The sequence below is a fragment of the Denticeps clupeoides genome, chromosome 8 (genome assembly GCF_900700375.1).
Source record: "Denticeps clupeoides chromosome 8, fDenClu1.1, whole genome shotgun sequence".
Lineage (NCBI taxonomy): Eukaryota > Metazoa > Chordata > Actinopteri > Clupeiformes > Denticipitidae > Denticeps > Denticeps clupeoides.
In genome coordinates, this window is record NC_041714.1 from 17,143,173 (window position 1) to 17,155,832 (window position 12,660).

The following is a 12,660-nucleotide window of genomic DNA, read 5'->3' on the forward strand; positions in this document are numbered from 1 at the left end:
CATTCACAAATATACATTTCTGACATTCAAAAACAAAACAAAAACAAATCCGCGACCAATATAGCCACCTTTCTTTGCAAGGACACTCAAAAGCCTGCCATCCATGGATTCTGTCAATGTTTTTATCTGTTCACCATCAACATTGCGTGCAGCAGCAACCACCGCCTCCCAGACACTGTTCAGAGAGGTGTACTGTTTTCCCTCCTTGTAAATCTCACATTTGATGATGGACCACAGGTTCTCAATGGGATTCAGATCAGGTGAACAAAGAGGCCATGTCATTAGTTTTTCTTCTTTTATACCCTTTCTTGCCAGCCACGCTGTGGAGTACTTGGACGCGTGTGATGGAGCATTGTCCTGCATGAAAATCATGTTTTTCTTGAAGGATGCAGACTTCTTCCTGTACCAGAAACTGGCAGTAGGACTGGGAGTTGAGCTTGACTCCATCCTCAACCCGAAAAGGCCCCTCAAGCTCATCTTTGATGATACCAGCCCAAACCTGTACTCCACCTCCACCTTGCTGGCGTCTGAGTCGGACTGGAGCTCTCTGCCCTTTACCAATCCAGCCACAGGCCCATCCATCTGGCCCATCAAGACTCACTCTCATTTCATCAGTCCATAAAACCTTAGAAAAATCAGTCTTGAGATATTGGCCCAGTCTTGACGTTTCAGCTTGTGTGTCTTGTTCAGTGGTGGTCGTCTTTCAGCCTTTCTTACCTTGGCCATGTCTCTGAGTATTGCACACCTTGTGCTTTTGGGCACTCCAGTGATGCTGCAGCTCTGAAATATGGCCAAACTGGTGGCAAGTGGCATCTTGGCATCTGCACGCTTGACTTTTCTCAGTTCATGGGCAGTTATTTTGTGCCTTGGTTTTTCCAAACACTTCTTGCGACCCTGTTGACTATTTTGAATGAAACGCTTGATTGTTCGATGATCACGCTTCAGAAGCTTTGCAATTTTAAGAGTGCTGCATCCCTCTCACTATTTTTGACTTTACTGAGCCTGTCAAGTCCTTTTTTCGACCCATTTTGCCAAAGGAAAGGAAGTTGCCTAATAATTATGCACACCTGATATAGGGTGTTGATGTCATTAGACCACACCCCTTCTCATTACAGAGATGCACATCACCTAATATGCTTAATTGGTAGTAGGCCTTCGAGCCTATACAGCTTGGAGTAAGACAACATGCATGAAGAGGATGATGTGGACAAAATACTCATTTGCCTAATAATTCTGCACTCCCTGTAGAGCTGCCGTTTTGGAAAAATTATGACAACACAACACAAATTGCCTTTGTGCTAGTGATGTGAAACCAAGTAAAATTCAGACTGGTAGCAGTGATACTGATCCAATACTGATACTTGAAACTACGTAAAATGAATGGCCCGCCCTGCAGTGGGATTTTCCTGCCTGGGAGCAGGGCACCAAGCAGGCAAGGTGGGGTGGGGGGTTAGGAGGGTTTATTCTGCTTTATAGAATAGAAACATTTCTGATGTTTCACCATGGACTTGTATACATACATACATACATCCGCGGTCCGTATCCTGCATTCTTTGCATTGGTCAACGGCTAGGTACAGATACTCATACGAAGATCACAGCAAGTATATTTCTGTCTTAACATGCTCCATACAATAATACTAATGTAATCCTGCGGAAATGACCGATTGATTTTGCAATAACACTTTGCATTGATCTGCTCCATCTTTAATGAAGCCTTTCCGCCAGATGAAGTGTTTTTAATCATAAATCTAATTGCCTTAACTACGCAAGTGGGTATTGATACCGAATGCTTCAAAATGTTCCGGTGCGGGAGTTCACCATCATCATCAATCTTCTTTCAATTAGCTAAAGATGACCCCCCCCCAAAAAAATGGTCATGTAAGACTTGAACTTTCCATTTGATGTGCATGAAAAAGCCCCATAAAAACAAAACTGATATGAGTGACACCTGTCGGCAGCAGTGGGGAATGCAGGGTTCATGTAAAAAGATTTATTATTTGTATTTACTTAAAATGAATTGGTAGTTGTCTAGTGGGTAACACACTCGACTATGAACCAGAAGACCCAGGTTCAAATTCCACTTACTACCATTGTGTCCCTGAGCAAGACACTTAACCCTAAGTTGCTCCAGGGGGGGACTGTCCCTGTAACTACTGGTTGTAAGTCGCTCTGGATAAGGGCGTCTGATAAATGCTGTAAATGATAAATGCTGTAAATGTAAAAAAAAAAATTAAGATGGTCACCTTATAGTCCAGGTCTTTCTTCAGACAGTCCAATTGCTCAGTGAAGAATTTAATTTTTTCTTGAGTTTTGATAATTGCGCCCTTAGCTGTGGAATAGTAAAAACCAGTGACTGAGTAACGAGTAAACTTTAATTCAATATTGTCAAATTACTTATCCTAACAGCACCAAACAGTTCGGAAAACTGATGAAAGCTGACTACATTAATGACATTTGTGAAAATTCAGTTAAATAAATGAAGCCATTTGATATTTCATAGATTTAGGTTAGCATTTACTGCTAACACTACTAAAGTACTGCACCTTCATGAATTTGGCGTGAATTCTCCGACTCCCGCTGCTCAGTTAGTAAAATATGTCGGAAGAGTTCATCTAAGCTCATCTCCGATACAAAAAAAATGTTTTATCTTTAGCTTGAACTGGAATTTCGGAAAACAGAGATCGACAAATGCATGGAAAACAAAGTGAATCGAATCGATTCACCTTGAAGGTTGCCAGGTTGGTTCCAAACGCTGTTAAAATCTGCACAAAGTGGCAGGGAATATATGAATATAACCAGCTTGAGACTTTTCAGTGGTCTAATCAATTATATTTTATATTGATCTAGTGTTTTAAAATCTTTCCTTGCTAGTTGATAAAGGCTCCTTTGTGCCACATTAAGACATGAGACAGTAACCATATGATCTGTTTGTGTACAGAATCTACAACAGAGTGAATAAAATAGATGTTTTCATAGTTGGGGTCCTAGTGAACCGGAATTGATCTCTTCATCGATGGTAACTTAAGCATGTTGTAAGTCGCTTTGGATAAGGGCGTCTGCCAAATGCCGTAAAAGTAAATGTAAAATAATAGATTTTAATTAAACAGTGGCTTAAAGGATTCTGTAACATTTTAATTATATAATATTGGCAAAGTCAACTGCTATAACCAGTGTTTTATCGTAAACCCCTGCACATTATATATAAAATATATGTGTGTTTGTGTGTGTGTGTATTATTTAGTTTTTTTTAACATCCTTATACTGGAAAAACTGACACTTTGATGAATGCAGACTCACCATTATCCCATTTTAAAGACATTTAGGTCACAGTGAGAGACAACTTGCTAATGGGTCTTTAATTGTTTATTTGATTAGCCCGTTAATGCATGTTAGAGATTCATGCTTTTTTATTAGCATTTCTTGGTCATTATTTCTTTCTTGACTTTGTGAAAACCCCATTTAGATTTGATTAGAAGCAACAATGAGAAGTGAGAGGTTATCTGAGCTTGTTATGTTCCCCTGTACAAGATGTTCCAGGATGAAAGTGTAAGCGTGTTGATCTAGCGGCCTAGTTGGTGATGCACGGCTGCTTTGCTGAGACCACATCCAGGATGAGAGACGTTCAGGAGCGGAAGATACACTGTCTCTCCTTCCTCAACCACTCCTGGCATTCATCACAGACCCATTTCAATGAGCTATTAGACCTGCCAGGCTCTGCATTGTTTGCCGTTTGTAAGCACCGTCAGCAATCAATAACTTTAATTCAGTGCCATTTGGTACCTCAAAACGTGTCACATCATTCTTTTAGCCCCTCCCGCCTCCACAGTTCTGTTTGAAGGAATGGTTTTGATCTGGTGCCATGAAGCACATTAAAGTGTGAACGTTGCTCGTTTATACGACCTGGACTATATTATGCTGACATTCATTTGCAAAATTAATAGTAAATATTGATTGATTGTGTCACAGGTTCCACACTGATGCCACGCCTCCACCCACGCACGTGGCAGAAACGTGCAGAGTCATCAGATTAGTTTCCCATGCAATTAGCACTGCTCTTTCCTCAACACCAATGTCCAGTCTCAGATCAGCTTGGTGCCAGGGCAAATCCATACAATCATAATGGGATTCATCTATTAAAGGCAACTAAGAACTTTTCAATTTGCCTTAAACCCCTTAATCATCCAGTGTGGGTCATGGTGAAGTCCAGATGTACAAGAATATTACACAAGCTTTCGAAGAAAAGAATTGGAACAGCCATTTGTGACACTAACATGAATTTGACCATCACTGCCATATGCATCATCTCATGAAATATGGATGATACAAAAATGCTCCAAGCAGCGATTGCTGTAGGTCAAAGCATTTAACTGTCAAAACAAATGTATTTATATCAGAGAATGATTTATATTGCACAAATATTAAATAATGCTAATATCTGCAGGGATGTCATGTTATTATTATTACCAGTACTAAAAACAAAAGGTTGATCTTTAAAATAACTGATGTACAGTACAGGCCAAAAGTTTGGACACACCTTCTCATTCAATGTGTTTTCTTTATTTTCATGACCATTTAAATTGGTAGATTCTCACTGATGGCATCAAAACTATGAATGAACACATGTGGAGTTATGTACTTAACAAAAAGTGTAGACCTGGCCTCCACAGTCACCGGACCTGAACCCAGTCGAGATGGTTTGGGGTGAGCTGGACCGCAGAGTGAAGGCAAAGGGGCCAACAAGTGCTAAACACCTCTGGAAACTCCTTCAAGACTGTTGGAAAAGCATTTCAGGTGACGACCTCTTGAAGCTCATCGAGAGAATGCCAAGAGTGTACAAAGCAGTAATCAGAGCAAAGAAACTAGAATATAAAACTCGTTTTCAGTTATTTCACCTTTTTTTGTTAAGTACATAACTCCACATATGTTCATTCATAGTTTTGATGCATTCAGTGAGAATCTACCAATGTAAATGGTCATGAAAATAAAGAAAACACATTAAATGAGAAGGTGTGTCCAAACTTTCGGCCTGTACTGTAAAGTTATAATGTATAAATGAGTGATTTGGGGGTAACAGGGTTGGGACAGTGGCGCAGGCGCACCGACAGATGGCGGCCTCCACCCAGACTCTGCGCAATCTGCCCCGCCTTCCTCGCAACTTCCCACGTCGCAACAAAGCCACGTTCGGCCCTGAAGAAAATTCATAACGATTCATAACGCGACGTATTCCGTCTTAACGTCGGAACAGGTTCACGGAACGATTCATAACGTGACGGCAAGCCGCTCCGTCCACTCTCCGGGTTTCACTTCCGTCCGCGTGCTTTTCGTCCGTTCAACCGCTTTTTTCTTTTCTTTTTTATTTCTTTTTTTATTTCTTTCACCGATCCGGACTCGGCACCACGATTCAAGTACGCTGACCAGAGGCCTCGGTGGTTGATTTATCCGCCAATCAGAGACGCTTAAACAACTGTTAACCAATCAGAGTCGCCGTAGCAGCGGCGCGTGTCGGCACACGAAGATAATAATATTTAAAAAAACGCGACTTTTGTGCATCGCACCGATGTAAACGTTATAGCATGTGATAAAATACGCGACTATTTACATATTTTAGAGCACGAGATACGACGCAGTTCATTTAAGGTCTCCTTAATAAGCACGCTGGTGGCCGATGTGACATGGTCACACTTCCTCGGCACCGAAATCCTTAAACGTCATAATGTTTCCATGTCGTCCAGACACTGTCGGGCTGTGGGTCCGGACATGAAAATAGTATTTTCATTATACATTTCATTTTGGCAAATGTAAAGTAGTTTCATTTCGGGGTTGTGGAGAGCCCGATGTCCCCGATCCGGACTGTGGAAGCCCGGCAGGGTCCCGGACTCGGACCCTTCCAACCCAGAATCCGAGGAAAGTTCGGCCCTCGGTCTTCACAGCGGCTCGCGTGCCGGACGCGGAGCGCGCGCGCTCCCCACGGTGCCGCTGCACGGTTCTGCGCGGGCGCGCGCACGCGCGCGCATGTGGTGTGTGTGTGTGTGTGTGTGTGTTAGACAGAGAGAGAAAGTGCGGGTGAGTGTGAGTGTGTGTGTCCGGGCTCCTCGCTCCTGCCTCTACCGCTCGCCTGCTGGAGAGAGGAGACGCACCGGGGCCACGCGGATAGTTCGCGCCGGGTTCCGCGGACGGATGTTGGAGTAATTTTTTTTTTCATCTTTTTCCATCTTTTTTTTTTTTTTTTTTTTTTACATTTTTAAAAAATTTCCTTTACAGTGACGGGCTGGCTCCTCGTGGACGTGGCGACAGCAAATTACTTTGGACGATTTTTGAATGGAACTACTCGGATTCCCTCGACGCTGAGTCGCGCTGCCGCGTCCGGTCCGGTTCGGTTCCGTTCGGTTCGGTTCGGGTTCACCGTGTTCCTCGTTGACGGACAAGACGCGATGCTGGTCCTCGCCTTTCTGTACGCGCTGCTGCCGCTGTTGGGTAGGTCTCCCGCTCCTCAGATAGCAAAGTTTTGTCATTTATCGTTCTGCGGGGTGTCGATATTAAAAACTGTGAAAAGTACTTTAAAGTGCAATTTATTACATATCTGAATATTATAAATGTTGTTGTGTTGATTACGCGCTTCATGTTCTACTCAACACGTTTAATTTAGGTTAAAGAGCTTATTTCTTTTTAAATGTGCCATGTTTTAGAATTAATGCCTTTTTAAGCAGCTTTTGGTGAATTTACTTAATCCCCAGCAGGACTGTTGACATATTCCTTTGTGTTTAATGGGGGGGAAAAATAGAGGAACCTCCGACACCCCCACACATCTACATTCCGAACCCCCTTTTTTCATCCAAATGCTCATTTATAGTCTAAGATGGGCAGGTCGGACACCAGAGGGTGAGGTGATTTACGTACTTAATGGAATATAAATCCGGTGGTGGTATATTATATAATAGGTCAGCGGGATAAATAAAGTGCAGTGTGGGTAATTACATGCACGACGTTGGATGTGTAGAATAACATTTACATTTACAGCATTTATCAGACACTCTTATTCAGAGCGATTTACAGGGACAGTCCCCCCCTGGAGAAATTTAGGGTTAAGTGTCTTGCTCAGGGACACAATGGTAGTAAGTGGGATTTGAACCTGGGTCTTACCTGTGTGTTACCCACTAGGCTACAACCCCCCATGTAATATTCGTACTTGTGTAGTAAGTGTTGGGGTGGAAAAGTGTTCTGGTTTCGGCGCGTAACCGGACCCTCTGCTTCTCTCCACGCACCCCCAGACGCCGAGGACGGCGCGTCGATCGCGTCCCGGCCCGACTGCGTGCGCGCCAACGACCTGTGCCTGAAGGAGCAGGCGTGCAGCACCCGGTTCCGCACGATGCGGCAGTGCGCGGCGGGCAAGGAGGGCAACTTCAGCGCGCCGCCCGAGTGCCGGAGCGCCGCGGAGGCGCTGAAGCACAGTCCGCTGTACGACTGCAAGTGCCGGCGGGGGATGAAGAAGGAGAAGAACTGCCTGCGCATCTACTGGGGGGTTTACCAGACCTTGCAGGGTACGAAACAAAAAAAAAAAAAATCGAGCCACATGTCCAGGGGCGCTTTACGCACCCACTGACCGATATGACCGATCAGCCGGACCTAATGCGGCCAACTAACGGTCCCAGCATCCCACCCACGCCATGCGCGATTAAACCATCTTCTTATATCTCGTGAAGTATTTTTTTATATTTTTTTATTTATGTATGTATATATATATATAAATATATATAAATATTTCTGTTGTTGCTTAGGTAATGATTTAGTGGAGGAGTCCCCGTATCAGCCTGTGAACAGCCGGCTCTCCGACATATTCCGCCTGGCCCCCATCCTGTCAGGTAAGGGGCCGTGTGAAGTGTGTGCATGACCCACCCCCCCACCCCGACCCACAGCCCCGCGACCCCGCCCCGCCTTTCCTGTGCATGCACGCGCACCGCCCCGCACACCGCAGTAACGGGATATAGTTCGGTAACGGGACGCCTGTAGGTGGCGGTGTCGCTCCCCGGTTCGCAAAGCCCTTCCTGGATTTTTACATTAAAAAAAATATATATATATATATATTTCCTGCTGCTGGAGTTGCTTCAGGTTCCGAGCAACACAGAAACCATATTTGGACTTGATTGTATGGCTTATTTGTGGAAATATAAAGTACCACGGTACCAGGCTGTGGTGAACCAACCCTCCTATTAGTTTTTCATGGTTGAGTTTAATAAAATACAGGTTTTTTTTTGGTAACATTCCTCTATGAACGAGCGGAACTATGAAGTTGGACAGACGTAATGCCATAATGTCGGAACTGATTCTTGTCTAGTATTCGCCTGTGATTCAAATGTGGTCACCGCTGTCTGTTTGGTCGGGGGCCTTTCAATTAGGCCCCTCATCAATCCCTGTCTGGGTCGTGGCGCGGCTAGAATGCATCTTGTCTAATGGAGAACCGAGCTGCCGCCCGAGGCCGGAGCGTCTCTGGAGCATTTGATTCCTCGGAGAAGACAAGACTGGCCTCTGATGGCCTCGACTGCGTCCCCAGATTTACGCTCGGGCGGCGTCCGTCAGTCTTTAAACGCCACTCGCACGTTAGGGGGAATTAACGGCTCACGGCCTGGTTAGTTGTAATTAAAAAGGACATCGCCAGGGCTTTCTTCTTCCGAGGTTTAGGGTGGGAGAAAGGGACAGCCCCCTCAGGACAATGTGGGGGGGATCTGTGGCCCAGACAGCTAGTGGAAGGGGCATTTATGTCACTGAGGTGTCTGATGGCATCATGAAAATTCAGCATGTTTTTTTTTACCATAAATAATTTCATTTTAAATGCTATTTTTTTTAAACACAGCACGCATTATATACGTGACCGTATTTGTTTTATTTTTTAACTCACGTTTGCTAATTTGGGACCCTCTAGATAAAGGAGATCAATAAACTTTTTTTTTCATGTGTGTGTTTTTTCCTAAAATCATATTGAGATATGCAAATTTACAGTAATTATACCTCAATGAAAGTCATGAAATTGAGAATTAGACTATTATGAGAATACAGGGTTCATGTGCTCAAGAGAGTTTGCTGAGGCCACTGAAAATGTATTTATTTATTGTTTCTATTTTTTAAAAAACAATAAAGAGGACCAAAAGTTGAAAACATAATCATATATCCAAACACACACACACACACACACACACACACACACACACACAGTACATTTAATTTTAACATTTTACCTTACAGTAATATTATATAGCAAACATCACACGTGTTTCTCCTCAGGAACATTGGAAGTCATTTTGATATAATTCCACGTTGCCAGATTCATGATACGAGTGTGTTTTGTCACCGGGTGAATGCTGAGCAAAAGAAGGGAATTTAGTACTTTAGGGTACGAACTGTTTGGTCGGTGCCTCGGTAATGGAATCCCTACCACGTGAATACGGATCCGAGGCGGATTGATAAAGCGCTCGGCGCACTTTAAACATAATTCTACTTAATCACGGAGGAGTGTGTAGTTCCATGATGAAGAATTAAAACCCTAAGCTTCCTAATTGAGGTTAGGCGTGTGTTGCAGGGCTCATTAAGTGAGAGGCAGACCGGATGAAAACCGGCGCTTCTCCGTCCACCCTGCTCTGGTATGAGCGTTCCGATTCCTTTTGAACTCCTCGTCCAAGGGCCGGTGAGCTCTGTCTGTATTGACGTCCGCCTTTCCCCTCGATTAAACGGTTTTATCGAGTGCCTCGGGGTATCCTCAGCTCAACCGAAGCAGGACCCGTCCCAGGGCGCCTCGGCATTAATAAACCCGAGAAGAGGATTAAATACTTCCCAGAGCAAAGGCCGAGCCGGGTGCTGAGGAGGCAGTGGCGTTCAGTCGCGCAATGGCTCCTAATGGCCTCCACTCTAAACTGTTTAGACACGCGGGGAGGCGACGGCGAAGCCGTGGCGGTGTCGGCCGGGGGGGGCAAAGCAATCGGAGCACGCTGCCGGCGCAGGGCACCAGGCGCCACCAAGCCACTCAGGAAATATTCACAGCCATTGCGGCTCGATGGCAACTACAGACGTCGGCGCTGCTGGAAGCGGCCAGGAAGGTCACTTTCTAAACATCGAAATTTTCAGCAAAAACTAGTTACACACAAAAAAATTTTTTTTTGATCGTTTTCTGGGGAAGTTTTGCTCCTCAGCTAGTCTTGTGTTGCTTGTGAACTTCACTGCTTCACTAGGGTGGTAGTAGCCTAGCGGGTAACACACTCGCTTATGAACCAGAAGACCCAGGTTCAAAAACTGCTTACTACCATTGTGTCCCTGAGCAAGACACTTGGGGACACTCTCCAGGGGGACTGTCCCTGTAACTACTGATTGTAAGTCGCTCTGGATAAGGGCGTCTGATAAATTCCGTAAATGTAAATGCTCCAACTTGACAACTGAGAGCAGGCTTTATAAATAAAAGGAAGGAAGAATGAGTCCGAACTGAGAAAGAGCATCATCTGATTTTTGCTTCAAGTCCTCTTGTTCAGAGCCAGTGCTGCTGTTTTCCACAGAAAAAAATTGGTGCCGTTACCCCAAAACAAGCGAGAACCCATGACGTCACGAGCTGTGGGCAGAGCGACTGGTAGCTTTAGATGGGTAAATGATGTAGAAGCAAAGTTCGGTATCGTGGAGCACTGAAAAAATTAACGCTCTTCTAGCTATGTGGAGTGCGCTAGAAGAAATGAAGGAATAAGTGAAGAACTTAAAGTCGCAGTCTTCACATGAACAACTGACCAAACTCTCAATAAGATAAAAAAAAAAAAAAAAACTGGGACAAAAGGAAAGGGCTAAAATTGGCAGCGGTGGAGACCCAACAGATTTCTATTACGATGTGATTGATTCGGTGCTGGAATTTCTGTTGAGTAGACGTGACCTGTGATGTGTTATCGCGCGGCTCCCACTGAGCTCCTGTCTAGTGTAAATGTGGACCGGTTCTCGGTTGGTTTACACAGCGGGTTACTGCATTTGGACCCAGCCTCGTGCAAACTTTTAGAACTAATATGGATGATGGATTTATGTCATAATGTCACCTTGTGAACACTTGTAGCCTTTTTAACCCTCAAAATCAGTGATTTTTCAAAGTGTGTGGCACATCAGAGGTGTGAACCTTCACTCGTCTTACGATTCGATTCGATTACGATTACTAATGCCTCGATATCGATGCATTACGACTTGAAGCCACAGACACCAGAAAAACACCTGGTTCAGACATCACTTGCGTCAGGTGAGCACAGACTGAACACAGAGCGTCATTCTGCTTATTGCAGAAAGTCTCCGCTGCACTCGCCATGGGGATCAGCACAAAAATATATGCATGTGCTTTTCTAAACTCCAGGCAATATAATGTTGTGTTGTAGATCTCTGGACACCCAGAGACTGTTAAGATGTTCTGCATTGCATCAATGCTGAGACGTCTATGTCTGCATCGCAATGCATTGATTATACGATTAACGATTAGAGATTCAACACTCCCATGGCACACCCAACTGGTGGGGCTCAGAGTCATGACAGATGGGACACAAGCAACCTGGGGGAGAAAGACACATTCATGTCACTTACGTTAGAAAGTTGCTAATTTACTGCCGTCAGAGCAGTAGGTTGTGCTCATTCATACATGATGGAGGCAGAGATGGAGGCGGAGACAGAGGTGTCACCCATTGTCACACTCAGCGGTGGGCGTGTCTGATTAGCCCAGCTGACTAAACTTGTGAAACCCATGTGATGGCATCTGTACTAGGTAATTTGCATAAATGTGACTGATTGGCTGGACGGTTTGCATGGAAACGGATCCGGTGTGCTGGCCCCGCTTGGTGTCACCCTGTTCAAAGTGACGGGGAAGCTTCTCTGTGGGCCATCAAAATGTTTCTTCCTGCCAAGTGCTGAATAATAGAAGAACATTGAGAACCACTGCTCTTAACCATGAATTGAAAGGTTTTGCTCATTTATCTGGAGAGCAGTGAAGCTTAGGGACAGTGGTGGCCTAAAAGGTAAGGAAGCGGACCCGTAATCAGAAGGCTGCCGGTTTGAATCCCGAACCTCCAAGGTGCCACTGAGCAAAGCACCGTCCCCACACACTGCTCCCCGGTGCCTGTCATGGCTGCCCATTGCTCACTAAGGTGATGGTTAAAAGCAGAGGACACTTTTCATTGTGTCACCGTGTGCTGTGCTGCAGTGTTTCACAATGACAATCGCTTCACTTTCACTTCTCTTGATTGACCAGGTTATAAATGTTGGTCTTTTTTTTTTAACAAGACTGAAAGGCCAAACAATGGTGTTTCATTTGGAATATGAGCCACCAAGGTACCCACCAAGGAAAATGTCTCAGTGCTTCTCGAGCTTCGCAACAAGAACCGGCCCGCGTTGTAAAGCAGAACGAAGCTCCCTTGTGGGCGACCAGCTGAACATGCCTCTCCCTCCCTCTCTCCCGCTAGTGTTGATTCTCTCTCGTGTTAACCTTGAGCGGCGTGTGGAAACACCAGTAGCGCGCAACCGTCCGGAGCGGCGGCGCAGAGCTGCAAGTGCCGCAACTGACAGCTCCTCGCTCGGCCATCAGAGCGGCTCCCTCCTAATCTACTCCAGCGTCCGCTGGGTCAGACGCGCAGGCGGGGCAGGAAAGAAAATAAATATGAAAATG

At 44.9% G+C, this 12,660-nt stretch overlaps 1 protein-coding gene across 1 annotated transcript in view; it reads left to right on the forward strand.

Moving 5' to 3' along the window:
- Positions 1-6,276: 6,276 nt before the first annotated feature.
- The window catches only part of gfra1a (gdnf family receptor alpha 1a), a 63,756-nt gene continuing 57,372 nt past the window's right edge, over positions 6,277-12,660 (forward strand). The window contains exons 1-3 of the mRNA XM_028988948.1: positions 6,277-6,476; positions 7,271-7,540; positions 7,778-7,861. Of these exons, the coding sequence (XP_028844781.1) occupies positions 6,434-6,476; positions 7,271-7,540; positions 7,778-7,861 (397 nt within the window). The 5' untranslated portion in view covers positions 6,277-6,433. The remainder of the gene's footprint in view (positions 6,477-7,270; positions 7,541-7,777; positions 7,862-12,660) is intronic.